At 61.2% G+C, this 26,272-nt stretch overlaps 12 protein-coding genes across 12 annotated transcripts; 9 read left to right on the top strand and 3 right to left on the bottom strand.

Annotated features, from left to right (window-relative positions):
- Positions 1–710: 710 nt before the first annotated feature.
- On the top strand, positions 711–2,696 carry PAN0_007d3134 (p-loop containing nucleoside triphosphate hydrolase protein; the record flags this gene model as incomplete). The annotated part of the gene is made up of 1 exon (XM_014801219.1): positions 711–2,696. The coding sequence occupies one exon, from the start codon at positions 711–713 to the stop codon at positions 2,694–2,696; it is 1,986 nt and encodes a 661-aa protein (XP_014656705.1).
- A 401-nt stretch (positions 2,697–3,097) lies between these two features.
- Positions 3,098–4,357, top strand: PAN0_007d3133 (vacuolar membrane protein; the record flags this gene model as incomplete). Its single annotated transcript, XM_014801218.1, has 1 exon — positions 3,098–4,357. One exon carries the CDS (start codon positions 3,098–3,100, stop codon positions 4,355–4,357), a length of 1,260 nt encoding a protein of 419 aa, XP_014656704.1.
- A 222-nt stretch (positions 4,358–4,579) lies between these two features.
- PAN0_007c3132 (uncharacterized protein) lies at positions 4,580–6,669 on the bottom strand (the record flags this gene model as incomplete). Its single annotated transcript, XM_014801217.1, has 3 exons — positions 4,580–5,849; positions 6,212–6,323; positions 6,453–6,669. The coding sequence occupies 3 exons, from the start codon at positions 6,667–6,669 to the stop codon at positions 4,580–4,582; spliced, it is 1,599 nt and encodes a 532-aa protein (XP_014656703.1).
- A 434-nt stretch (positions 6,670–7,103) lies between these two features.
- On the top strand, positions 7,104–7,640 carry PAN0_007d3131 (uncharacterized protein; the record flags this gene model as incomplete). The annotated part of the gene is made up of 2 exons (XM_014801216.1): positions 7,104–7,304; positions 7,380–7,640. 2 exons carry the CDS (start codon positions 7,104–7,106, stop codon positions 7,638–7,640), a joined length of 462 nt encoding a protein of 153 aa, XP_014656702.1.
- A 115-nt stretch (positions 7,641–7,755) lies between these two features.
- Positions 7,756–9,522, bottom strand: PAN0_007c3130 (outer arm dynein light chain 1; the record flags this gene model as incomplete). The annotated part of the gene is made up of 1 exon (XM_014801215.1): positions 7,756–9,522. The coding sequence occupies one exon, from the start codon at positions 9,520–9,522 to the stop codon at positions 7,756–7,758; it is 1,767 nt and encodes a 588-aa protein (XP_014656701.1).
- Positions 9,523–10,140: 618 nt separating this feature from the next.
- On the top strand, positions 10,141–10,950 carry PAN0_007d3129 (uncharacterized protein; the record flags this gene model as incomplete). Its single annotated transcript, XM_014801214.1, has 1 exon — positions 10,141–10,950. One exon carries the CDS (start codon positions 10,141–10,143, stop codon positions 10,948–10,950), a length of 810 nt encoding a protein of 269 aa, XP_014656700.1.
- An 81-nt stretch (positions 10,951–11,031) lies between these two features.
- Positions 11,032–11,652, top strand: PAN0_007d3128 (uncharacterized protein; the record flags this gene model as incomplete). Its single annotated transcript, XM_014801213.1, has 1 exon — positions 11,032–11,652. The coding sequence occupies one exon, from the start codon at positions 11,032–11,034 to the stop codon at positions 11,650–11,652; it is 621 nt and encodes a 206-aa protein (XP_014656699.1).
- Positions 11,653–13,284: 1,632 nt separating this feature from the next.
- PAN0_007d3127 (uncharacterized protein) lies at positions 13,285–14,466 on the top strand (the record flags this gene model as incomplete). The annotated part of the gene is made up of 2 exons (XM_014801212.1): positions 13,285–13,401; positions 13,672–14,466. 2 exons carry the CDS (start codon positions 13,285–13,287, stop codon positions 14,464–14,466), a joined length of 912 nt encoding a protein of 303 aa, XP_014656698.1.
- A 123-nt stretch (positions 14,467–14,589) lies between these two features.
- Positions 14,590–18,552, top strand: PAN0_007d3126 (dbl-like domain-containing protein; the record flags this gene model as incomplete). Its single annotated transcript, XM_014801211.1, has 1 exon — positions 14,590–18,552. The coding sequence occupies one exon, from the start codon at positions 14,590–14,592 to the stop codon at positions 18,550–18,552; it is 3,963 nt and encodes a 1,320-aa protein (XP_014656697.1).
- Positions 18,553–20,954: 2,402 nt separating this feature from the next.
- PAN0_007d3125 (mitochondrial inner membrane protease subunit) lies at positions 20,955–22,244 on the top strand (the record flags this gene model as incomplete). The annotated part of the gene is made up of 1 exon (XM_014801210.1): positions 20,955–22,244. One exon carries the CDS (start codon positions 20,955–20,957, stop codon positions 22,242–22,244), a length of 1,290 nt encoding a protein of 429 aa, XP_014656696.1.
- A 97-nt stretch (positions 22,245–22,341) lies between these two features.
- On the bottom strand, positions 22,342–23,313 carry PAN0_007c3124 (di-trans-poly-cis-decaprenylcistransferase; the record flags this gene model as incomplete). The annotated part of the gene is made up of 1 exon (XM_014801209.1): positions 22,342–23,313. The coding sequence occupies one exon, from the start codon at positions 23,311–23,313 to the stop codon at positions 22,342–22,344; it is 972 nt and encodes a 323-aa protein (XP_014656695.1).
- A 355-nt stretch (positions 23,314–23,668) lies between these two features.
- PAN0_007d3123 (uncharacterized protein) lies at positions 23,669–25,417 on the top strand (the record flags this gene model as incomplete). The annotated part of the gene is made up of 1 exon (XM_014801208.1): positions 23,669–25,417. The coding sequence occupies one exon, from the start codon at positions 23,669–23,671 to the stop codon at positions 25,415–25,417; it is 1,749 nt and encodes a 582-aa protein (XP_014656694.1).
- Positions 25,418–26,272: the final 855 nt, after the last annotated feature.

Here is a 26,272-nt window from a genome sequence, read left to right as displayed (position 1 = left end):
GAGACCAGTGTGCACGGCCGGCAAGGAACACTCTAGGAGCTGTGGACCATCGTGTCGCGGGGGGAACGTAGGCCAGGCGGGCTGCTGGGAGGACGACTTGACGGTCTAGCTGGTATCGGTTGTCGCCGTCGCCGGTGGTGGTGGGGGGCGGCCAACTCCATCGAGCGTCGGCGTCGAGCATCGAAAAGCGCGACTGAGCGGGCGCGCCAATGCGAAATTTGTCGTATCGTTCATTTTGGTTCGGTTTGCGCCGCCGTGCGCTGTACCGAAAAAAGTGCGGGCCAGGCGCCCTATCTCTCTGCACCTCTCGAAGGTGGAATTCCTGGCTCGCACGACCCGCGGCCATGCGCCATCCCGCCCACGACCACTCGAAAAAAAAAAGAAAAAGAAAGTGGCGTGCATGCGAGTGGAGCTGAATTTCCTCCGCATTTTTTTTTTTTTTCCCGCTCGGTTATTCCTGCCGTGCCGTAGTGACTAAGCATCACCTAAATCGAGAAGGGTCTGCCCTTCACCTTTTTTTTTTGTGGTTGGCCGAAAGCGAATTTTTCGCTGCCCGGAAAGTTGGCCCAGCAGAAGCGGAAGAGGACAGCTCGCTCGAACCCTGAGACTGTTGGAAGAACTGAGGTACCGCAACGCTGCCTCCGCTTACGTCCCGGCCATCACCCTCTGCTCCATACCTGACCTCGTAAGTCAGGCTACCCCACGTCACCATGGTCAAAGTCAAGAAGCGCGCGTCCAAGCGTGTCAAGATCGCGCAGAGGGAGAAGATCAAGAAGAAGGTCAAGGAGCACCGCCGCAAGACCAACCGTGACGAGCGCAGGAGCACGCAATGGAAGAGCAAAGCTCGCAAGGATCCGGGCATCCCTAACTCGTTCCCGTACAAGGAGCAGCTGCTCAACGAGATCGAGACCAAGCGCCGACTTCAGGAGGAGGAGAAGCTCGCACGCAAGGCGGAGAAGCTCGCCGAGCGCAGCGGCGAGCAGAACGCCGACGACCAGCAGGATGGCTCCGACGCCGAGGCCGCCGAGGACAGCGACGAGATGGTGGACGAGGACGCCCTGGACGACATGCCGCTCACAGCCCCGCTCTACCGTGGCACGCTGCAGGAGCTGCTCGCCTCGGACGAGATCAAGACCATCGTGCTGGCGCTTGATGCGCGCGATCCTCAGAGCTTCCGCAGCCCATGGCTCGAGGCGGCCGTTGCCAAGCAAAAGGGAAAGAAGCTCGCGCTCGCACTCAGCCGTGCCGACATGGTGCCTCTCGAGACCGTCGCTGCGTGGACCGCCTACCTCTCCAGCTCCACCGGTCTGCCCGTCTTCCCCATCTGCGCTCCCTCGGATGCGCTGCCCGAGAACACGGGCGCCGAGGCTCTCGTCGAGAAGCTCGCGCTCAAGGGCGTCAAGAAGGGAGATGTCGCCGTTGTCGGTCTGGCGCATTCGGGACGCAGCACAGTGGCCGATGCGATCCTCAACGCCATCGGCGTTCCCGAGGACGAAGATGTGGAGGACGAGGACAACGAGACGAGCGACTGGCCGGCCGTGCTCGACACGCCTGCGCTGATCCCGCTCAAGAGCTCAGAGGCTGCCGAAGATTCGGACGCGGAGGAGGAGGAAGACGATGAAGAGGAGGAGGAGGAGGAGGAGGACGACGAGCACAAGTTCATGGCACGCATGGAGCTCAAGTCGATGCAGACGCTCATGCGCAACCAGGGCCACGTGCAGAGGATCAAGGAACCGCTGCCGCTGACGTGGTCGTTGATGTCGCGCGTGTCGCATCCGGAGGATCTGATGCTCATCTACAACGTGCCGGCGTACGGCTCGTTCCAGGTGGAGCGAGCCTCGCTGGCGGACGAGGAAGTCGACGCCGAGGAGGCCGAGAAGATCCAAGCTGCGGCGCGGCGCCAGAAGGTGCACGCCGACACGCAGGAGTTCCTGATCGCGCTGGCGCGTGCGACGGGCCGTATGAAGAAGCGCAACATCCCCGACGAGATCGGTGCGTCGCGTGTGCTGCTGCGCGACTGGTCGCATCAGATGCTCGGCTACTACACCCAGGCACCCAAGCTGGGCGACAAGGTGCTCAAGGCGTCCGAAGAGACCAAGCAGCGCGTGGCGTCCACGATGCCTCTGGTGCTGCCGAGGAAAGAGTGGAGGAAGAAGTTCCAGGCACGCGAGCTGCGACTCAAGCCCATCTCGGCGGTGCTTGGCCGCGAGGCGCTGGTGCTTCAGGAGGTCGAGATGCTGCCGCCTCCGCCCGAGGAGGACAGCGAGGAGGACGAGGAAGAGATCGACGAGGCGCTGCTCGAGGCAGGCGACGAGAGCTTTGATGACGAGGAGAAGGATGAGGAAGAGGAGGAGGACGACGACGAAGACGACGAGGCAGAGGCAGAGCAGCCACCGCAGAAGCTCAAGTCGATCCTCAAGAAGAACGGCGGCGGCAGCAAGAAGCGCAGCGGCGAGAGCGCCGGCGACGACGAGGCGGACGACGACGAGGAGGAGCAGCAGCTCTCGCGCAAGGAGCGTCGAGTGCACAACAAGAAGGCACGCGTCGTCGTCCCCTCCAAATCCAAGCCGACGCCTAAGCGCTCCTCGTCGGCCAAGGGCTCCTCTGCCAAGGCAGCCGTGGGTGCGGCCAAGGCGGCTGCCGCTGCTACGGGCCCTGCGCCCGGTGAAAAGTACGACTTTGGCGCCTTCTTCTAACGCGCACACACACTTTGTCTCTCCCATGTATCTCGTGCTCGTATCAATGTACTGTATACCTTTGCATCTTACAACTCTGCTTCTGCGTCTCTGCTTCGAGGGCTTGATGTCGGGTGTCTGCCGTGGAAGTGGCGATGAGGCGTGTGATTCAGAGGCGAATGCCAAGGCGGAAAATTCCGACAATCCCCTCCCATCCACCAGCGGAGAGCGGAGCTGCCGATGTGGCAATGCAAATGCATTTTTAAAGCACAGACCGCTGAGGGGCCACGCATGTCGGTCGGTCGAGTCCATTCAAGCGTGGAAGTGCAGTTTGCCTTTGCGACTCTATCAATCACCTCGTCATCATCCTCGCCGACTGCTGGTCTAACGTCGTGGGAAGATCGACGGACCGAGCGCCAGCCATGCCGTTGTCCGATGCGCGGCTCGTCGGGCTTGCCGGCGCTGCACGGGTGATGCGCGACTCAGCATCGTCTGCGTCTCCCACGCCCTCCCCGATCCTCGGCACGCCCGAGGTGGACGGCGACAAGTGCAAGCTCATGGGGCCGTTTGCGCTCTTCGTCCAGGCCATCATGGGCATCCTCGTCATCGGGTCGCTCGTCTACAAACGCCAGCGCGAGAAGCCCAAGCGCAGGTGGAAGATCTGGGCGCTGGACATCTCCAAGCAGATGCTCGGCCAGCTCTTCGTCCACATCCTCAACGTCGTCCTCTCCGACTTTGTCGCTAGCGGAGGAGGAGAGAACCCGTGCTCGCTCTACTTTCTCAACATCCTCGTCGACACCACCCTCGGCGTCTTCTTCATCTACATTGCGCTCAAGTACGTCACCTGGTTCCTCACAGAGCGGCTTGGCCTCGAGGGTTTCGTCTCGGGTCAGTATGCTCCGCCGCCACTGCCCGCGCCTCTGTCGTCTGCATCGGCGCGTGCATCGACCACCGTCTCGGACAGCGGCAGCAGTGCAGGCCCAGCAGCACGCCGCTCCTTGGCAAGAGCCAAGCCCAGGCTAGAGTACTGGCTCAAGCAGCTCGCGTCGTACCTCTTCGTGCTGTTCTTGATGAAGATGGCCGTGCTCGTCGTATTGGCCATCTTTCCGTTCCTCTTCGACGTTGGCTCGTGGATCCTCGGCTTCTTTGGCAGCCACAAGGATGCTCAGGTGCTCTTCTCCATGGCCCTCTTCCCGCTCGCCATGAACGTGCTCCAGTTCTGGCTCATCGACTCGCTCCTCAGACACAACCCCTACACCTCGGCGTACTCCAAGATCAACCCGGACGACGAAGCATTCCTCAACACCTCGGACCGCATCTCGCAGGACTCGCACTTCTCGGAATCCGCATTCGAGCACTCGGCACAGCCACACCACGCAATCGGCCAGGACAGCGACGACGACGACGACGACGACGACGCACAGGCGTCAGCAAAGTCGAGAAGGCGCCCATCGCCGCAGCGTACAGCCACGGCCGATGCCGATCGGCCGTACGACTTGCGGCCGAACAGACCCATAGACGAGATGCGCCGCCAGGCGAGCTTGACGCTCTCGGACCCGGATGCGGACGCAGACGACAACATGTCCGCAAGCATACACCAGGCCATGTCGTCCAGCAAGGCGTCGCTCCAGCGGCCCGAGTCACACCATCTCAAACAGGTCAGCGACGAACGCAATAGGTAGCAACTCCCACGGCTCGAAATCGATCATGCGCATGCGATAGCGCCGATGTAGCAAGGGCGAGGGAGTGTCGTTGGAATTGCAAGCCGGGAAGGAATGAGAAAGAAACAAAGGAGGGAGAAGAGGGACAGGCTCATTGTACACGGCGAAAACGGCGACAGACTTGGGGTCAAAGAGGCAGGAGGGGCGAATGAGAGTGAATGGGAAGTTGGAGCTGTTTCTGGTCTATTGAGGTTGGTAGGCGGGGCCGTTGGGTGCCGAGCTAGCGTGTGCGAGTGGCGGCATTTCGATGGACACCTGGACGCCATTATCTGGAGCGGTGGCAGCCCTTTGTGGCATGCCGGGAACATTTTCTTCCGGAATGGGCTTTGCGTAGTGTGGCACGCTCGAGATGGACGAGAGCGTGCCCTTGCGACCGCGACCACGATGTTGGCTGTACGCGGGTTCTCTTGCCGAACCGGCGGTTCCGGGTCTCTTGATGTACGACAGTGCGCGCACGTGTCCTGAATACGACCCATCGCTGGTGGTGGTGGTAGTCGGCTTGGCGTAGCTGCTGGTGGTCGAGTTGGCGACCGAGTAGCCGACGCGCGAGCAGCTAGGGCTATGCACAGCCTCCTGTTCGCCAATCAGCATCTGCAATCCTACAACGATCTGGATCGCAATGCTTGTCATGTGCACCGCAGGTAAGCTGGCTGCCCAGCCGAGTAGCATGATGAGTTCGATCAGGTTGCATGTCTCGACGCCCGCCATGTAGTGCACGTTGTTGACGAAGAGCATCTTGGCAATGCGCGTGAGGCCGCCGGGACCACTCGAGGTCTTGTACAGCCTCAGACTGCATGCTACCAGCAGCGTCGTTTCGAACAGCGTGTTGTACAGCAGGAACCAGAATGTAGAGCTCTGCCAAAAGTGGATGCGAAGCGCACCGTTACCCTCCGGCCCTGCATGCACTTGCGCGGCAGGGGCACAGGTTCTAGCGACTGTCAGGGCGTCCGCCTTGACTACGCGCCAGTTGGTCCACATCGAAATGGCCAATTGCACGACCAAACCGCCCGAGATGAGGTAGGTCGCCTTCTGGGATGTGCGAAAGATGATGCGCGCTCGCCATCCGATCACGCAGAACACCAGCGTCGAGCAGAGAAAGTAGAACGTCGACGAGGTCCATGCCCACGAGCGACACGCAAAGTCCGTCGTCGCCGCAAACGTGTCGCTCACTAAAATGTCCAAGATCACCGCGATCAGTGCGAGGTACTTGATCACCATGAAAAAGATCTCGGCAACGTTGGGGCGACCTCGACGGACGATGCGCAGCAACATGCGGAGCTCGGCTGGGTACGTGCGGACGATTTCGGCGACGAGCAAGGTTTGCGCGATGAGCACGGGCAGATTCCACGTCATGGACTCCTGCGAGAAGCGCATGAGGGCAATCACCTGGCTCCCGTGCGGTTGGCTGCCCAACACCGCCGGCAAATACTCGCTCCCATCGTGTCGATGCATCCTGAGCCCCGTTCAGTGGCTAAAAGGAGAGAAGTGTCGAGAGTTGCCGATGGATTCGGTTGAAGAGAGGCGGGGGCTTTCGACCTGCGAATGGATCCAACAGAGGTATGCTGATGGACAGGGTGATGGTACGCTCGCACAGCGAAGCGGGGAGTAGAGCGTCGGGCGGGACAGCGGCGGGTTCGAGACGTCGATAAGCCCAAAGCGAGTCGCTGGATCCACTCGCCTATTTATGCTGCTGCGCGCACTTCATCTGCCTGCTCTGGGGTGGGGTTCGGCATCTCTGCCGACCGCTACGTCGGAAACGACCTCTAGCGACGCAATCACTGCTTCGGGACCCAAACTGCCGCGCCGTGTCTATACTTCACACGCCTCACTACGGCAAGACGCCTGCCAAACGCTGCTGGAGACTGTCGAGCTCGTGTGTAGCTTATCTTCATGCCTTCGGGGGCAAGCTCGAGCGTAAACTTCATGTCTGGCTCGATCAAGACGAGCAGCGCACGGGTCCCGCACGCCAAATGAAGCTCCCGCCAAATTCGCAAGTGGGAGAGAGATGCCGTCGGCGACCGGAAGCGTAGCCACCGAGTGGTGCACCTAGCAGCACAAGGGTCGGTATCCTGACACACCTGGGAGTCGTTGCCAGCATCGAAGCTGGTAGCCGTTGGGACGTGGCGTGCATCCATTCCCAGGAACGCCGTGTGTGCGCCAAGCATGCTATCGCGTGGCGCGCATTCTGCAGCTTCCGGGGGTTCCTGCTCATGTAGATGGTGGACCGGCGACATTGTTCGCATCGGCAGGATCGAGGCGGGTTGAAGAGGCATTTGACACCGGAGGAGCAGGAGCCGATGGGAGCGTTTGGTGGGGTTGTGGCTTATGAAGCAGGGTTTCGAGGGCAGCACGGCTGCTTCCATCGCTCTTGCCCGTGTGCGTCGGTGTCAATCCACTCCTTCCTCTCCGCGCGCGAGAGCAGAAGCACTGGAAAAGGCCGTCTCTTTCGTGGCGTGCTTTCGAGGATAGATTGGGCGACAACCACTGTCTGGACGCCGTCGGCTGAGGCCGTGGCGCATGCGTGGTGGTGGCACATGCGCATTGATGAAGCGTGACGCTGTGGCCTCGACAAGCCCCACACAGGTGTGGCGATTGGGCTTCATGTGCAGGCCGCCCCACCACCTCGTTTTGCAAAAGGTCTCATCCCGGCCATCGCGGTCTGTGCACCGAGAGCACCGCAAGGTGGGGTCGACTTATAAAGGTGCAAATGCAGCGTTTGGGCAGTGCTCAAGCCCCCTCCCTTCTTGCTTCCTTCAGTGCTCCTTCTGACAACCCTGCAGGCAGGAACCACGCACTCTCCTCTCTTCACCAAGACAAACCGTTGGTGCATCGTTCGATCATGTGGCGTTTGGGACAATTCGTGGTGGTGGCAGCTATCGCTGCATGCCTCGTGCATCTTTCCTCGGCTGTAAGTTTTCTTCCTCTACAAAGTGTGCGAGTGTAGGGCTGACGACTTGTTGTTGACCGGGATGGGGATGGATAGGCTGCGACACCCAGGCTGCGACGCGCGGTGGTGGGCGATACCAACGACGAGCGGCCGCTGTTGCGTCGGTGGTTTATCGACTGGGGCGGATCGCTTGGTCGTCTGCCCTCGCGCGACGACATGATCACGCCCGTCGATCCGGCCAACTTCGAGGCCCACCGTGCCGCCACCGAGTCGGCATGGGAAGCGTATCGCCGACGTCTGGCGCGCGAACAGGCCGAATACTGGAACGTCATCTTTGGCGGTCACACTCCTCCCTAAATCCCCTTCCTCGCAGCGCAGCTTTCGCTCTTGTAGCCTCTTCTGTTCCACAGTCTGAAACTTTCGCACTTTCTTGTACGTTTTGCACGTTGGGCTTTGGGGTGGAATTGAACAGCTACGGGATGACGAGTACGATTTGGTCGTCGGAGGCGACTTGGTACCAGTCAAGGCTGCGCGAGAGGTCGTCGATCTCGAGCACGATCTTGTCTGCTCCTTGCGGTGCGTTGGGGGGTGAGAGGAGCGCCCACACTTGGTCCACTTGGTCGGCACGCACGCGCACGGCCGCCGCGAGCTTGGTCTTGGCGATGCGCAGTGGCGTTGTGGCGAGCAGGCGCACAGCGGCGGATGCGTGCGGCTGGGCCACGTGCGGCTGGCACTGCGCCGGCGCCGACGGCGAGGCAATCACCATGACCGAGAGCATATTGGAGCGCAGCGTGGTGGTACTCTCCCTTGCGGGTCTGGCTGGGATGTCGGTATCCGCATCGAACTGCTGTGCGAGCTGTGCGAACCGCGGAAATCGCGCAACATTGTCCGGGGTCGAAAGCACAAGTGTGGCAGATTGGCCAGGGTGGGCAGGGGCACCCTCGATGATCGATGCGTCGCCCTGGCGGAATCGGGTGTAGACGAACAGCTCGGCGTCTTTGCGCTCCTTGGGCGTGATCGGCGTCTTGTCCAGCACTGCGAGGCTGCCCAGCCGCGCAATGGCGACCGCGCGAAAGTCGCGATACTCGTACCTCGCCAGCAAGCCCACATTGGCCGAGGCGGTCTCGTCCATGTCAAAGATGTGCAGCGCCTCGAGCTGGCCGTTCGCGAGCCAGGACGGGATGTTCTCGAGCGACGTCCATGTGTCGAGCTGGTTGCCGCGCAGGAAAAGTTCCTTGAGCTTGGGCAGCTTTGCTGAGGTCGACGCTGGTGCGATACTGGCGACGCGGTTACGGTTCAGATTCAGACTCTCCAGACACGGCAACTGTGCCAAAGCAGAGGCAATATCGGCCCACGAAGCAAGCTCGTTCTCTTCGAGGCTGAGCGAGGTCAAGGCTGGTAGCAAGGCCGACTGCGCACCGGCACTTGGCGAGACCAAGGTGGTGATGCCGTTGCCGCCGAGCTGGAGGTGCTTGAGCCCCGTGAGTGCCGGAGCGAGTTTGAGGATGTCGTCCCACTGGATGAACGTGGCGTCGAGCCTGAGATCGTGGATATGACCGAGTCGGTCCGCCCAGCTCGGAGGCAGTGGCTGAGGCGGTGGCTGCAGGCAATTACAGTGCAGTAGCAGCGTCTGCAAGTGATCTAGCTCCCCTGTTATGAGCGACACCTCCTCCCAGTCCGGTAGCAAGGAGCGCGACAGATCCAGCCAGCGCAGATTGGGGCAAGTCGAGCGAATCACACCCTGCGGAAAGCCCTTGTCTGGATCGAACGCGCGCGCGACACTGTACTGCTCCTCAGCCGTCTGCTCCTCGACACTCGAGCCAGACTGCCACCCGCCCAGACCGACGTCTCTGAGCCTGTCGAGCCTCGCGGCGCGGCGCGAGATGCGGTCGAGATTAGGCGTCTCGATCTCTATATCCGCGATGGTCTTGCGCGAGTACGACTGCTGTGCGTGCTCTTGTACTGGCAGCTCTGGCGGGGCGTACTTGTTGCGCAGCGCTTCGACAAAGCTGCATCCGCTGCAGAGTTTGGATGCGGTAGGACGGATGAATGAGCCGCTTCCTGGGATGCGCACGGTGAAGTAGCGCGTGCCACCGCTCGTACCGTCATGCTTGCCGCGGCTGGAGTCATCCCATTCGACCCCGAGCCATTCGCCGCTAGAGGGCGGCACGGGCCCCACGTAGCGAATTGTGCCGCGGTGCGAGCCGAGCGAGATGCGCTTGCCCACCACCAGATGCATCGGTAGTAGAGAAAAGAGGTGAGTGTTGGTGTGTTGGGTTGCAGGCCCGGCGCGAAGGGTGGAAATTCCTCCACCATTCGGCTGGACTCGGATCTCGGGATTTTTCGCGATGGGGGGTTATCGCTATGCATTGCTGGAAATCGCCCGGCCGATGGCGCACCGAAGCGGCAGATGGGGGTGGAAGGAAGGGGGATCGTCTGGATGTACCCAGTTCATCTCATGCAGGACGGGTGTAGCGCTGCGATGGATGAGCGCGGCTGCAGTCGGCGCAGAATACTTCATTTGCGGCCCACCTGCATGGTTGCGGTACAACCCCCCTGAATGCTGCAAAGCAGCGGTTGCTCTTTGAGAAATGAAGCACAGTGCAAGCCATGCTCGACTGTAGAGCTGCGCTGAGTCGATTGCTCATGCCCGAACGTGTGTGTGCAAAAAGTTCTTCTGCAACGAGACTGGGCCTGTGAGGTAGGATATAAAAGTTCGCCTCGCACCGTCTTCACCCTTTTTGCCTTTCCTCATCCATCTCTGGGCACTTTCTGTATTCTTCTCCAACGTCGGGCTGGTCCCCACTCAACACTCTTTTTCAACACTTCACAGCCTTGACGGCTCTCTTACTTCAAAATGCGTGCAACTCCTGCTCTCGCATTCCTTGCGGCGTTCCTGGCTTCGTCGGCGGTCGAGGTGCTTGCTGCTCCCCAGGCTGGTCTTGGGCTCGCTGCTGTCGACCGTAATGGCGGCTACAAGCACGATGCGGCTATTCAGAAGCGCATTCTAAAGAGGCAGGCTGAGCCCGACTGCGCCGCGGAAAGCTACCCTGGCTCGGCCCCGAAGCCGGTCAACGCTGCTTCTAGCAAGCACCACAGCAGCGGTCACCATGGCGCCAACAGCCATGTCGTCAAGCACCACAGCAGCGGTCATCAAGGCGTCAAGCACACCAGCGGACACCACAACGCTACCGGCAACAAGGCTCCTAATGCGGTGCCGGTAGGATCGGTCATTGCTCCGCCTGGCTCGGCTCCTGAGGGATACAGCCCTGCTCCTGGTTCTGGCTCGCAGCCCCAGGGCTACGGTCCCGCTCCTGTCAACCAGCCTTCCAGCCAGGGCAACAAGCCCTCGAATCAGGGAAGCCAGCCTTCAAGCCAAGGCAACCAGCCTTCAAGCCAAGGCAGCCAGCCTTCGAACCAGGGCAGCCAGCCTGCGCAAGGTGGTGCCGGTGCGGGCTCTACTCCTGAAGGCTACGGCCCCGCTCCTGGCTCCAAGCCGGATGCGGGCGCTGGCAGTTCGCCCGCCCAAGGCGCTGCCGGTGCACCCGACAAGGACGGCGGCGTTCACTGCAGGGGCGTTCTGGGCAGCACGACGCTCCCGTCCAACGGCCCTGTCAAGCACGAGTGGTTTGACCCTGGGCTTGTGCATCACGGCCCGGGCACGTAATTCGGCGGCCCGACCGGATTCTGGGAAGGCGGAGCGTGCATGCTCGACTCCCTCCCCCACGCGAACCTTCCCTCCGTCGCCATGGATCAGACGTTCTTCCAGGATGGTCTTGCGTGCGGCACCTGCGTGGAGATCGCCCCCACGAGCGCATCGCTCTTTAGCAACGCTGCGCAGTGGAACGTCGAGCAGCCCAAGCGTGGCACCCTCCCCGCGGGTAAAAAGACGATTGCGATTGTCAGTGATCTATGCCCCGGCGTAAACCAGTGCTGGTCGGGACTGGATATGCACCTGGATGCGTGGAACAGCGTCACGAGCAACGCTAATGGCAGCAAGCTGCCGATCAACTGGAAGTTCGTCAACTGCAAAGAAGCTTTCGCCTCGTCGGGAAGCGGAGGTAGCTCGCTGCAGGTGCACTGGAGAGAGGGGGCCAACCCCGGCTTCTTCCAGGTCCAGATTCGTGGTGCCCACGAGGCGGTGGTTAGGGTCGAGATGAAGATCCAGGGCGAGACGTGGAAGGTGGCGACGCATGTGGACAACAACTGGTGGAAGTGGGACGGTGTCGCCCAGGAGGCCGGTACAAAGTCGGTCGTATTCAGAATCGTGGATTGGCAGGCTCAGACCATCACGACCGAGGTGCCCACCAAGATCGGTACGGATGTGTTTGTGCAGGCCAACTTTGACCGTGTCGAGTCGTCCAACTAGAGCGCGCCTCACCTTTGGGCCTGCGCAATATCAAACCCTCGACCCCGCTTTTTTCTCTCACCGAACGCAAACTTGTGCGTGTGTGTTGTAGCTTCCAATGAGTCGACGAGGTGGATAAGGGCAAGTCGGGGTGGTCTGACGGGTAGGTGCACGATGAGTTGTGCTTCTGCTCGGCGGCGGATGCGCGGGCTGTCAGGCAACGCTGTGTGGAAGCGGAGTTGCGAGGCATCGCTTGTTCTAGCCTTGCATGCCCTCCTTGGCCTGAAACGCCACCTCGCAACCAAACCCCGCAGCGAACCCATACCATTCGATCTCGCTCGTTGACGGGGGGGCAATAGCACTTTTGTGAGGGAGGGTGGCCAAGATCACGCGGTCGCATGCTTTAAAGCGATTGCCGAACGGGGATCACGCTTTCGGACCGAAGCCAAAACGCATGCCCAAAAGGGAGCGAAACTGGGTGGTGGCGGGGAGCTTGGCGCGGCTCGCGTATGAAGCGTCGGGACTGCCCAGACCCGCCGAGTAGCGAGCTCATACTCATACCCACCGGGGAGCGGGCAAAGGTGCGAAGCCTGTTTCTCTTGGCACAGCGAGGTGGGGGTGCGCGCAAGAGGCAAAAAGCACGCGGTCACGCTCGCTTATCCGCGAATCTCTTCCAAAAGTCACAACCGGCTTCCAGATGTGGACCCTGTCGGAGCGACCCGCTTCTTTTCCGCGGGCGAGTGTTACGGTTGGGTTCTAACAGTGTGCAGCGACGTGCAAGGGGTTGGAAAAGGGTCCACGCTCGCCGGGGGCTTTCGATCTGGAAGATTGCATGGCGCCGATGCGGGGTGATGTCATCCTGCGATCGACGCTCTCCATCTCGGCAGCTCCATCTCGAGATCCGCTCGACCATATACCCATACCAGCAAGTGCATTCCAGTGTACAGCATGTGTCATATATTGAGAGCTGCTTTCGGCGATTGCACCATCGAGACGACAGCGATGGGTATGGAGCGTCGATTCGAAACTGATTCGAGACAGCGTGCAACACTGCTGAGCGATCTCGAGAGCAGTCCGAGCATGCACCGAACCAACGCAACGGGGGTATTGACCCTGAAAAAAAAGGAAGCGCATGCTATTCTAGGCTCTCGACTCGTCCACTCGGCTGTTCTCCAGAGGCGAAAGAGCGATCATGACGGGGTGATTCGAAGATGCTGGAAAGGATCGGCCGGGTAAGCACGAGTGTGCATCGGGTAAGCGTCGAGACGGCACCGGCCAAGTTTGAAAGCTCCGAATGGCGAGCATCACCACCACCGAAGATCGACGGTGCTCGGATCGGAGCGCTCGAGGTGATTTTTTTTTGGCATGGCCATCCATGCTGGTAGCAAAGCTGCAGGCTGATTTGCGGATGCAGCGGCGGATTTTTTTTCTTGGCTGTCGGAGGATTTTTTTGGCACTTGCTGCTGCTGCCAGGAGCGCGAATTTCGAAAAGCAATCACGCTGGGCTACCCTAGCCACCCAGACTTTTTTTGGAAGCGCGCAGATCCGCAAGGTGAAACCTCACCTGCATGTTGCGATTGACAGCGACTTGCGCGACACTTTGCTCGGTCCAACGCGGCCCTGCCAGCCTTGAGGGCAGAATCGCAATCTTACATGACGGTGCAGCGCAGCGCGGCGCGTCCCCCCATTGTCCCCGGGCCGAAGCAAGATGCGCGAACCCTTGCCACCCCCGTCGCCAGAATAAGCGAGTCCCCCTCCCAGCTCGGTACAGTAGGGCGTTGGAGTGGGCTTTTCCAACAAAAAAGTCAGGCCGCATGTGGTGCCCGAACCTTTTTTACGAGGATCAAGGGGCGTCAGAATTGTTGCCTTTTTGGCGCGGCGCGTGCAAAGAGTTCAGCGAGGATCCAAGCGGGACAGTCGTGGATTGCGATATTTCGGACGCGTCGAGCTTTTTGGCCAAGAAGCCGCCTCGTTTTTTGGAACAGACGGCATTCCGGGGCTTGGCTGCGCTCGCTTGCGTTGGGGAGGTTGGCCGTGAAGGCGACCGATTTGCGTCTCCGCCCCTCTCCGCCCTCGCTCTCCCGCCTTCCCGGCCTTCTCACGGGCAGTCCGCTTTTGCTCTCCAAGCCCTCAGCTCTCAGCTCTCAGCTCTCAGCTCTCAGCTCTCAGCTCTCAGCCCTCGGATGGCAGCCGTTGATGATGATGCGCGATCGGAAGCTTCCCGTGGCCAGAGTGCCGTCCGTGCTTTGGATTGTCGCTGTGGATTGGGATTGGGATTTGGGAGGAGGAATTTTCTGGATGACTGTGGGTGGGCTAGACGGCACTTTGGCCGCATTCCATGCAGCAGCAGCAGCTGTGGTCCAACGCTCAAACTGGGTGCGGGCGCCTCAAAGCTGGGTTCGCGATCGTGGGCTCGCTTGGCGGATTTGGATGGCATGGAATGGCGCCAGATTCCAACGCAACGCAGCAGCAGCGCACCGCAGCCCAACGCAACGCTTTCGGACCACCTGGGCCGCAGCTCCGGCGTCGTACAGCTGCTGCCCGCCCATTCCCCCCTCCTTCTTTCCTCCACCACCATCCTCTCTCTCCTTTGCTTCCGCGGCTTCCATCTGCTTTGTCTGCTTCGCCATCACCAACCGTCTTTACTTCCTTGCCAAGCCCGCTCTCTACCATTCACTCTTCAAGGACGTACAGCCAGCCAATACCCGCCGCGCACCTCGTGTCGCTCCCAATACCCTTTCCAGCACAAGCTCACAAGCTCACACGCACACCCTCGACATCCGCTACCTTCGCCAACGTCTGGAGGCTCCCGACGACATGCTTCTATCAACCTAAGCACATCTGCACCGCGCCAATCCAAACCTTGTTCTTTTGCTCAATATTCACCCCCCAACCCGCCGCAAGCTTCTCGCCAACCAGCCTCAAAATATCGCACACTCCACTTCAGCCACTATAACCATGCACCAATTCGAGCACTCGGCGGCTGCACACGCTTCCTCCTCACGAACGCCTGCCATGCCCAGGATATCCACCGCGGTGGCCTTTCCGCCCTCATCCACCAGCTCGCCTGACACGCTCGCATCGCCCGCTACTTCCACTCCCCGCGCCACATCGCCGGACAACAATCCCAGCGAGTTGATGCCCATGCCAGCCGGAATGGCCGGTCTCGCGCTTCAGGTCCAATCCGCCGTCTCGCGCAACGTCACAGGCCCGCTCGTCCAGGTGCTCACCGACGCACAAGAGGCTTCGGCGCTCCATTGCGCACAACACGACGCCATCCGCACTCACTCTGCAGAAGCAAGCGCTTCCAGCTCCAGCTCCGGATCCGCATCCAGCTCCAGCTCGCGTATCGCTCCCATGCCACGCCAATCCTCCGCAGGCTCCAAATACGTCTCGGCGCTCAGCTCGCCAGATCTCGTGCCTTGCCATGTCGCGGCACAATCCTCCGCTGAGGCGCTCATGGGCACCGATGCGCAAGCAACAGACGATCCGCTCGCCTCCCCCTCGCCCATCGTCGCACCACTCCTCCAACAGCGCGATAGCGGCAGCAGCGACGGCAGCGGTAGCGGCAGCGCCAGCGGCACAGAAGCTTCTCTAGCGCAGTCCGACATCTGCCGCACGCCATCCACTTCAACAACAGGCTCCAGCCATGCAGGCAGCCTCGACACCGCCATCAGCTCCGTCCCCTCCGGCACCGAGTTCGAGTCCAACTACAAGTCCCACGTCGAGGAGCAATCAGCAGACACCCTCCGCGTCAACGTCGCCGCGTACGACCCCACCACCGCGCCCAGCCAGGCATCGCCCATCTCGCTCAGCTCCGAGGCCGACAACGCCCTGCTCGACTACTCGCCCCTCGCACACGACGCTTCCGCCGACGCCAGCCTCGTCGAGGCAAAATTCGCCACCGCAAAAGTCCGCCGCTACGCCGCCCTCCTCGAGCTCATCGACACCGAGCGCAACTATGCAGACGACCTCGCCACCCTCGTCCTCGTCTTCTTCGACAACCTCTGCATGATGCCCTTCTTCAACGACCAGCCCGCGCGTCAGGCGCTCGTCATGCGCAACTCCGAAGACCTCCTCCGCACCCATCAAAAGCTCTCGGCAAAGCTCGACGCCATCCTCGTCGACCTCGGCCTGCGCAAGTCCGGTCAGCGTCACGCCGACGACCAAAAGACCGAGCTCGAAAAGGCGTTGAGCCCACAGGCGGACGAGGCGGTCGTCCGCGCCGCAAAGCTCTTCAACCACATGATGCCGTCCCTCCAGTCCTACAAGGCTTTCTGCTCCAGGCACGGCGAGGCGCTCGCCCTCATCCGCGAGGCAGAGAAGCGCCATGCCGACTGGGACGCCTTCGAGAGGCACTGCGCCGATATCCTCCGCCTCACACAGCGCGCCCACAAGCACAACTCCTCCCGCCCACCCTCGGGCGCGACCACGCCCAGCGTCTGGGCCACCAACAGCCCGGCGTCGTACTTTGTCCCCGTCGCCTCGTCGTCCGCAACGCCCTCACCCAACCTCGCGTCCGGCTCCACCTCGACCCTCACCGCCACCACCGCATCGGGCTCCAACCCGGGCAGCGCCGCCGTCACGCCCGGCACGGCGCCCAGCGTCATGCGCCAAAATTCGTCGCGCCTCCTCTTTCGCGATTTCCTCATCAAGCCCATCCAGCGCCTGTGCTTATACCCGCTCGTTCTGCAGACGCTCCAAAAGCACAGCTCCGCCACGGGCGACTCGGTGGATGAGCTGGCCCTCGCCATCTCGCTCATGCGCGAGGTCGCAGATCAGGTCGACGAGGCCGGCAAGCGTCGCGAGTCCGAGCTCCGCGCCGACCTCATCTCGTCGCGCATCGAGCCCAACCAGGGCGTCACGCTCTCCTTCCTCAAGTCTCTCGGCGACTGCCAGCTCTCGGGCACGCTCGACGTCTTGCACCACCACCGCGTGCTCAATCCGCTCACCGCGCCGCTCCGCTTCAAGTACTTTGGCGTGTTTGTGTATCACAGCTTCCTCCTCATGGTCAAGGTGCGCAAAAACTCCACCTACGAATCGCGCCACTGGTTCCCGCTCTGGGCCGCGCGCCTCTCCAACGTCGAGGACGAGCAGAACCTCATCCCCAACTCGTTCCGCCTCTCGGTGCGCGATCACCACTTTGAGCTCGCCGCCTCCAACGCAAAGGAGCGTCAGCTCTGGATCGACATGCTCTCGCTCGCCATCTCGCGCGCCACCTTCTCGCCCCCCGGTTCCGAGGCCGCCTTCCCGTGCAGCCTCTTCTTTGGCGATGCCCAAGATGGCGAGTCGCTCGAGGCGTCCGAAGCGCCCACGCCCAACGCCAGCCGCCCCGCCGAATTCCAGGGCTACTTTGAGACCGCAAAGGCAGGCACCGTCGACCCGCTCATGGAGTTTTTGGCCATGCATGCCGCCGGAGCCGCACAGGCCACGGGCACCAACAACCGCGGCCAGCGCGCCTCCTCGTCCGGTCCGTGGATGCCCACCGAGATCCTGCTGCGCCACGCCTCGTCCAACTCGCGAGCCATCGTGGACCGCGGCATGGTGCTGTCGGATGCCGTCATCTCGGCGAGGATCGCTCGTGATGGAGGCGCGCTTTCGACCTTGTATGCAGCTTCGGGGTCTGGCATCGGCTCGGCCGTCGGATCGTCGCTCGGTCTCAGTCGCCTTTCGGCCAAGGACACGGCGACGGTCAAGATCCAGCGCCGCAAGAGCTGTGCCGGTCTGCTCGAGAATGCCGATGCCGAGGATGATTCCAATAACTTGGTGTTTACCGCGACGCTCGTGCAGCCTGGCTCGCGATCGCGCTCGTCGACCAGGGGTCAGTTGGATGCAGTCTCGGAGCGCGAGGGTTGGAAGTCGTCGCTGCTCAAAAAGGCCAACCGCGTGCGACCGACGAGCATCTTTGCCCCTACGGGGCTCAGCGTCAACACGGAGGGATTGGCGAGCCCGGTGTGGGGCCCTGGGTCGGTGTCGACGCCTAGTTCGCCCATCACGGCTGGACGCGATTTGCTGGTGCACGAGTTTGGAAGCTTTGGGATCACGGGTTCGGTGCCGTTGAGTCCGACCACGCCGACGTCGCATGTGGCGGGTGTTGGTGGGGCCGAGCTGGCGTCGCACTCGCTCACGTCGTCGCCGAACTCGGGGTGCAACTCGGCGGCCAATTCGACGGCGAATCTGCGCGCCCAGGGCTATGCGATGCCGACGCGCTCGCGCACGAGTCTGTACAGCATGAAGGACTCGCTGACCATGACGTTTGGCAAGCGCGTGCGCACGCGCTCTGTCCAGGGGGGTATGGGGGAGGCAGATCCGATGCACGAGTTCGGCGTGGGATCGGCGCTGTCGTCGGCGGCGGCGTCGCCCATGGCGAGCAACGTGAGTCTGCCGCATGGCGGGGTGGTGGATAGCAATTCGAGAAGGCCGTCGGCAGACGAGCTGTATCGAGGCCAGAAGGCGCGCTCGCGCACCAACTCGATCTCGTCGGTCACAGGGTCGATCCGCCGAGTTTTTACCGGTGCATCCCTGGCCACGCTCAGCCACAAGCGGGGACAGAGCGAGGCAGTTAAGGTCGGTGGGTCGGTGCAGGCTGAAAGACAGCTGGCGGGGACGGTGGTGGAGGAGGAAGCGCCCAAAGCGGGAGGCACGCTGCGCAGGTCCAGGACAATGCTCGATTATTCCAGGAGCTGGTTCCGCGGCTCAGCGACTAGTGTCGTTGAGCGTGTGAATGCGCAGGCTGTTGCACCTGCTGCATCACCGGAGCAGGAACACAAGCCACGCAGCCTGGGTAATGAGGGCGTTAGGAGGGCCTCGGATACCCAGATGGGCACGGTCAACGCGCAGCCGAGGGGTGCAAGACAGTCGTCGAAAGTGTATAACAAGTTGAAGTTCTTGCACAACAACAAGCTCAGCCCCATGCAGTAGGTCGAACTGCCCCCCGCGCAAGCTAGTAGCACAGCCCCAGCCGACAGTAGTATGCATAAGCACAAGCCGGGTAGCTAGCACCGTAGGCCGTCGCAATCGCAGTCGCAATGCATGCTTTTGTTCTCCAGTCGCGTCCGCCAGTAGGCCATGTAAGCAAACACACATGTGCGTTCCAGCCAGAGTGGCGGATCCCCGTCGTCGTGCGGATGTCTGCCGCTGTAGGCATGGTGGCTGTGAGGCGGTCTAGTATGTGCGCGATCACAAAATCAGCCCCATCGGCGGACTAAACAGCCCCACCCCGACGCGCCAGGTTGCACGCACAGCAAGCAGTCGCATTCGCAATTTTTGCTTCTGTTCTCGGCCCCTTCCGCCAATAGAACGCAAAGTAAGTAATAGCGGTCGCAGTCGCCATGCATACTTTTGCTGTTCAGTCGCGCTCGGGCAGAGTCAAGGATCATCGTCGTCCAGCAGCACGCACAGCACGCACAGTACGCAAGCGCAATTGCAACGCATGCTTTGATGGTTCAGACGCATGCACCAGTAGGTGCAACGGCCGCAGAAGCCAATCAGCACGCACAGCCGCATGCACCAGTAGCACGCTCAGCCACATGCACCAATGAACACGCACAGGAAGCTATCGCCATACATGCTTTTGTTCCTCAGCGGCGTGCTACAGAGCCAAGGATCGCCGTGCAGAGCGTGTGCAACGCTCCAAGGCTTGGACGCGACAAACATGCTCAGATCCATGCACCAGTAGGCCAAAACAGCAAGCAGATGCGTGATTCAGCCAGAGCCGCGATCCTCCGTCGGCGTGTGGATGCGCGGCGCTGTAGAAATGACGGCTGTGAGGTGTTCTAGGGCACAACCACCAATCAGACTCATGCCTGGCATGCGCTCTGGGGTGTAGAGTGCGCATCGCATGCTTGCTTACTGGGAAATGTGGGCCATTTGGAATAGGAATGCCCGTGGCGAGTGTGCGAGTGCAACGGCGGGAGTCTTGGTTCGCAGTTTCGACTCGCGCCGCGTAGAGGGTTGCGCTGTGAAGAATCGCCATCGTCGACTCGAGGTTGAACACAACCTATGCCCGCCAGACCGCACAGCGCTCTGGACACGATATCGTGCTCGACACCATGCGTGCATTCCGTCGTTCAGATTCGCCATCTTGTAGACTCACGACCGTGACCGTGGCAGAGGCGTCGGCAGAAGTTCTTGTTTGGGCACGATAAAGAGATCAACGCCCAGCTTGAAACACCCGTTTGGGGAGGATGGTGAGCGGTGCGCATAGGATCGCTTGCGTTGGGAAGAGTGGCTGTCGGGCTGAAGGGGTGGCCTGGGGAGTGTATGCGAGTATACCTGCGGTCAATGCATGCATTCGTCGTCGCTCACAGTCCCGATCAAGTGTGGCAGATGTCCGCGCGCTGCGAAAGGCCGTCGTCCAGAGTACGTGCATGCGACAAGCCCAAGGCCAGCAAGAGCAGTCCATGCGACGCATCCTTCGGTCCATGGTCTATATTCGCGCCGTGTAGCTGGTCTACATGCCCAAATCGAAAGTCATGCCTGGCTTGGCGCGCTGGGAAAAGTAAGGTGTAGAATGTGCGTAGCAAGGCATGCTTGTATTGCGAAAAAAGTGGCCGCCATCTGGCAGAGTAAAAGGATGAAACCCCTTCCCCCTTGCAGAAAGTTGTTGGACCCGGACAAGCTCAGCTGCGTTTACCAACCCACCCGACAGTCCTACACGGCGCAACTGGTGCAGATGTGGTTCAATTCCTCGCACCGGGCTTGTTCGAATGCATGCGATCTTGGTTTGGAGAGGCTTGAAGAGCAATGCTCTGTGAAAGAACTACCGTGCTCTAGGGCGTATGGCGTGCGGCTGCCAAACCAGCGATCCGACTGAGTGCTTGAGCACATAGTCAATCGAATTGGCACAGCCGACCGTGGAGCTACAAGCAGCTCAAGGCAGGTAGGAGTAGCTCAGCGCACCAGGCTTAGTACAACGCACATATTGGCCGTTCGGATCAGCACAACAGGCGTGCTTCAGCTCATGCATTCGATCGCTCCCAGTCTCGATGCGCATCTTGCACAAGTTGCTGATTTGGAAGGTGGACATGTGGATCGGCTCGGCGCACAAGGCTTCCTTCAAGACATGCGCTTGCTGGTCAAACCAGCGCACCCGGGCTGTTGCGGCCGCTCACAGTCCCGACTCACGACTGTGGCAGAGAGATGCGCTGGTTCAGTGTGTGTGACGCGACAAGCTTTGGAATGCAAGCTCATCGTGGCTCGGAGCTGGAACAGGCTGTGTGAGCGTGGCAGTCAAGTTTCTCGCGAGTCGAAGCCGAGGCGTAGCTCGGAAGGATAGAGTAGGGTCTCGTAGTGAACGTCGCGTGAAGCGCAACAGAGTGTTTATGATCACCGCTTCTGTTGCTGTGGCTCGTCTCGATCAGCCAGCGTCTGGCCTTGCATCACTGGTGCCTCCTTCTGGCGGCACCATGGCAGCCACGTCCAACAGCGCCAAAGTGGAGCCCGACGGAATTACGTCAGCACGCCAAATGCGCTCGGCCCCCAAACAGGGTCCATGCTCGGCTCTTCGAGTCGAGGAATTCCTGGGCATCTTGCACACCACCTTCATCGTCTCTGCCAACACCACTTTATCTTTCAGACAAGCAACGCTCGAGCAGGCGCCCGCTGCAAGGCTGAAAAGCTTCCGTGCCATGTCGCACTTTCGACCACGGGCGCGGGGATGGACGTCGTTTCTGCGGCGGCCGCTGGTGGTGCGTGCCGCGCGCACATCAGCCGCGACGCTGCAGGTGGTGTGTGCGATCCACCTGATCAACGAGCACGTGTTCGAGATCCGCAACTCGACGGGCGCATCGATGCTACCCACCCTCGCGATGGAGGGCGACTTCCTCCTCCAGCTCCGTCTGCCCTTGTCGTCGTTCCTCACCTCGCTCACCTCGGCCTTTGGCGCGAGCTCGGACGATACGGTTAGACATCCATACCACGGCAGGGAAAGGATAGGCGGCGCGATGTTTTCGAAGAACGATCAGGCGCAGGGAACCGGGTTGAGGGTGGGCGACTTGGTGGTGGCACTGTCGCCGTTTGATCCGACCAGGACAGTGTGCAAGCGGGTCATTGGGTTGCCGGGCGATACGGTGTGTTTGGATCCGAGGATGAGGCCGTTGCCGATGCACGCTTGGCGTGGGCGTGGGGCACACAAACCACAGCCGAAGGATGAAGGGCTGGGTGGGAAACACGTGCGTTTCGAAGACATTCTTTCGGGCGGCGACTCCTCGCCCACCACGACGAGCGCAGATGCAGAAAAGGAGCTGGGAAGCAAGATGGTGAAATACGAAGAGCTGCTTTCGAGCCTGGGCGTGCCGACGCAACCGGCTCGGGGCGAGGTGGACGTGTTTGCAAGTATGGACACCGACGCCGCGCCGACGCAGGCGGATACGGTGGCGCATAATACGGCGGCGCTGGAGGATCTGGAGCATTCGTACGTGCGCGCGCGCGGCGACGTGCAGTACGTCACCGTACCCCTCGGCCACGTGTGGCTGGCGGGAGACAATCTGGCCAACTCGACGGACAGCAGACACTACGGACCCGTCCCGCTCGGCATGGTGCGCGGCAAAGTCGTTGCGCGCGTCTACCCCAACCCGCGCTGGCTCGGCAACAATCTCAGCTCCATAGACTAAGAGCCCCAATTCCCAAACCAACCTTTGCGAGGAATGCGGGTGCGAAATTGAAGTGTGGGTATCGAGGTATGCAGTGTAGTGTACAAGAGTGGGGGAGTTAGGACCAGCCACATGATCGGCGGAGGGAGGCGGACCACGAGTGACGCTGCCAGTCGAGGATGATGGGCACCATGTCTGCAATGCCGAACTGGGGCCAGAACTTGTCGACAAAGTGAAGGTGGGTGTGCTGGGTGCATTGCCAGAGCATAAAGTCGCTCAGCCTCGACACGCCCGATGTGCGCACGAGGATGTCGAGCGGAGGCGAATGTGCCAGCTGCATCGCCTCGCCCAGCTCCTCGGGCGACACGTGCAGATCCACCTCGTCCAGCACCTCCTCCAACTGCAACTCCTCCTCCGAGGCCAGGCGTGACTTTTGGGCCACGGCGACTTTTTCGAGCGCACGCAGTTTGCGGTCGAGCACGCAGCGTGCTGCACCCGTGATCTCGTCTCTGCTTGCATAGGGCATGCAGATGTTGAGCGTCGCCTTGGTATTGTTGCGCGTCATATGCTCGACCTTCTCCACTGCCTCGCGTACGTCGTCGGGCAGAAGCGCCTTGCGGCCTGCGATGCGTACGCGCACCGAGTAGCGTGCAATCAGCTCGCCGTGCCCCGCGAGCTCGATCAGGCGCGTCTTGGCGATCTGCATGAGCGCATTCACCTCGCTCTCGCTGCGCTTGAAATTGTCGATGGCGAAAGCATAGACAGTGACCGTGTCGAGCCCGCGCAGGTTGAGACACACCTCGAGCACCGACTTGAGCGTGGCGAAGCCGGTAAGGTGACCGTGCTGGATGGTGTGTTGGGACGTGCGTGCCCAGCGACGGTTGCCGTCCATGACGAATGCAATGTGGCGCGGGATGGGGCCGAGCGAGAGCGTGTGCAGTAGCAGCTGCTGCGGCGTGGGGATGGGAAGCAGCGACAGGAGCGAGAGCGGCGAAAGCGCCGCCTGCTTGAGCATGTCGCGCTTGGAGGGTGGAGCGGTGCGTGTGGAAGAAGCCGAGGTGGCGGTGGAAGCTTGGACGTCGACGGACATCGTGGATATGATGCGTGCACACCGCGATGCCCTCGAGATGGTGGTACCGTGCTTGGTCGGTGGTGGTGGAAGCGCACAGAGAGGACAGAGCGCCAGGGTCTAAGTTAAGCCCCCGCAGCGCTGAATCTTCTCAAGCTTGGCTTCCGACTTCCGACACTCGCCAACCCAAATTTCGACGCTCGACACCTCCAAATCCAAAAAAAAAAATCGCATCGGGATGGGATCGGCGCACGGCTTTGGGAGAACATGGCGCGGTCGAGCCACCGCGCCTTTGCCCATCGGCGTCCTCGTCATCGCCTTGATCCACGCCCACCATCGCCCCCCTTTCATCACGCGAGCGCGTTCGCACACCACCATGGATACGGACCCTTTCGCGGTGTGGGACGATCCCCAACCGGCATCATTATCATCATCATCCACACAGCCGACGGCTAAAGCTCAAGGGGCAGCAAACGCAGCAGACGACGCGCGCATCTCGCTCGAGTTTGAGCAAGAAGATCCCGGATGGGGTGTCGCTTCGGCATCGACGTCGAGGGCGACTAGTCCCGAAAAGTCGCGCAAACCAGCAACCCAACGATCGAGGTCGCAGGCGAGCATCTCCCCAATGGCGACCGCAGTGCCGGACACTGCATCGGAGGTGCCGACGCTCGTAGAGGCCGCGCAGCCTTCGAATCAAGCAGACTCAGCAGAGGAGCCGAAACCTCAGCGAGCATTGAGGGCAGAAGATGCAGAAGCAGCTTCGAGCGCTGCCGGACATGAAAGCGAAGAAGACAAGGATGTGTTCGAGGATACAGAGGACACCCTGGCCACACCACAAGACCCACACCCGGCGCAACCAGCGCAACCAACGCAGACAGAACCGGTGCACGAAAATTTTGACGTGGAGGACTCGGCTGGAGGCGAGGAGAAGGGCGATGAGGACGACGACGGATTCGACGACTTTGGCGAAGCTGCGGGATCAGGAGGTGGAGCAGCGGAGCACGACGATTTCGGCGACTTCGACGACTTTGAAACGGGCGACGCACCGGATGATGACGCTTTCGGCGACGACGGCTTCGACGACCAAGACTTTGACGAAGCAGCAGACGCTTCTGTCCCAGCACCCTTGCCGTTGCAGGCTGCTGCGCCGACGCGCACATGGACGCCGCTCGACGTCACGCCTACATCGAATCGGCTCGATCTTGCTGCGGGCGTATCTGCGCTATTGCCGCTGTCTTGCGCAGCGGAGAAGGAGCTGACGAGCACGGCGTTGCGGCAGGTGGAAGGTGCGGCGCAGGTGCTGGTGAGCGGCGGCTCGCGCGAGATGTGGACGGAGCTGTCGTCGGTGCCCTCGGTCAAGCCGATCGACTGGGTGCGCAGCAAGACTCGACGCGACTACCTCATCTCGATGGGCGTGCCCGTGAATCTGGACGAGATCCACTCCTCGTACGATTCGCAATCGGGCCGGTCAGGACAGCTTCCACCGCTGCAGCTCAAGTACGACTCGGGACGTGGCGGCGAAGGATTGCAGAGGAGTTCGAGTCTCAAGCTCGCGGGGAGTGCGGCTGGATCGGCTGTGGCGCAACGCTCGGCGTCTACATCCAACAGTCCGCGCGATGGCAGCTCGCCGGCTCTTGGTACGAGCACGAATCGAGAACGTATGGCCGAGCGACGTCGGGAGGAATTGGGACTGGGTCCAGCGCCGCAGGTGGATCTGCGTCGTGCCGAGGAGCTGGTGAAGAAGAGCGAGGATCAGCTCACGCTGCTGTCGTTGCCGGCACTGCAGGCGATGGTGCGCGAACTCAACACGCTCACCACGTCGACGTCGAGCCTGCTCACGCACCACCTCACGCTGCGCGAGAGCTTCCAGGCGGATTCGGAGATGTACAATGCCATGATCAAGGAGCTCGTCACGGGCGCCGCCACGCGCTTTAGCGGTGCAGGTGCAGGCACCGGCTCGGGCGGCAGGGGCGATATGAGGAGATCCACCACCATGGGTGTAGCTTCGTCCGGCGCCGCAAAGACCAGGGTCAACAGTTTGCCCCCGCCCGGTGCGAATGGAAGGTCTAGTCCCTCGCTCTCGCTCAGAGGCGGTGCGGGGTCAGCCGCCAGTCCCCGACGTTAGGGTGAAGAGGTGCAGGCAATATTAAGCTCTTCATCCCAGCTTGACTCTGACCAGCCGTGTGGCGTGGGTGAGAGAGAGTCAATGCCATGTGCACCACCAACGGCAGGCGTGGTCTCTGGTGTGTGGGGTGCATGGCGTCAACCAATGGATGGACCAACCCCAACCGCGACATGACCATACCCGCGGGTCGGGTCGGGTCGGGGCTGGGCTGAAGCTGGGCCGACGGAACCAAAGCGGCAGGGCAGCGATGTCGGGTGTGTTTTGTTTTGACAGCTTTGTGAGAGGCATGAAATTTCGTCTCGAAAATTGCTTCCAACGAAGAAAAGCAAGTCGCACCAACCCCGCATGTTTCACACGAAACCCCTCTGCCAACCCCCTGCTTTTTTGGAGGCGGAATTGTGTGATGCGCTGTCATTTTTGGCCACCACACTGCCTAAAATCGCCTAAAATTAAAACGCGGCAAAGGGAAGAAAATTGCCGCGTGTTTACAGCGCTGGCAGAATCTACACCACCGCGTCCAATCGCAAAACACCCCCCGCTCACCACGGCCAGCCTGTTGGAAAGTCTGTAGACAGGCCTGTGTTGAAGAGAGAGAGACGATCGTGCGGCGTGCCAATCTCCCAACTCCGACCCGAAAATCTGCATCTCCCCCATCCCAACGATGATCGTCGGCTGCCAGTCTGTGCCTAGGTGTGCACACAGAGCTTCCCCGCCCAGTGCGATGGCAGCAGCTCGGCTATAGGCTCGCTTCCAACCTTGCAGATGGTCTACTGTACTGCTGGCTGCATCTCATCCGCTTGCCCCCCCCCCCCCCCCTCCCTGAAGGACCCTCCCTGAGTTGGTTCCTCCTCCGAG

The sequence above is a fragment of the Moesziomyces antarcticus genome (assembly GCF_000747765.1).
Source record: "Moesziomyces antarcticus DNA, scaffold: scaffold_v10007, strain JCM 10317, whole genome shotgun sequence".
In the NCBI taxonomy this organism is placed as follows: domain Eukaryota; kingdom Fungi; phylum Basidiomycota; class Ustilaginomycetes; order Ustilaginales; family Ustilaginaceae; genus Moesziomyces; species Moesziomyces antarcticus.
The sequence above is the reverse complement of the archived record's forward strand: the minus strand, read 5'-3'. Positions and strand labels throughout refer to the sequence as shown.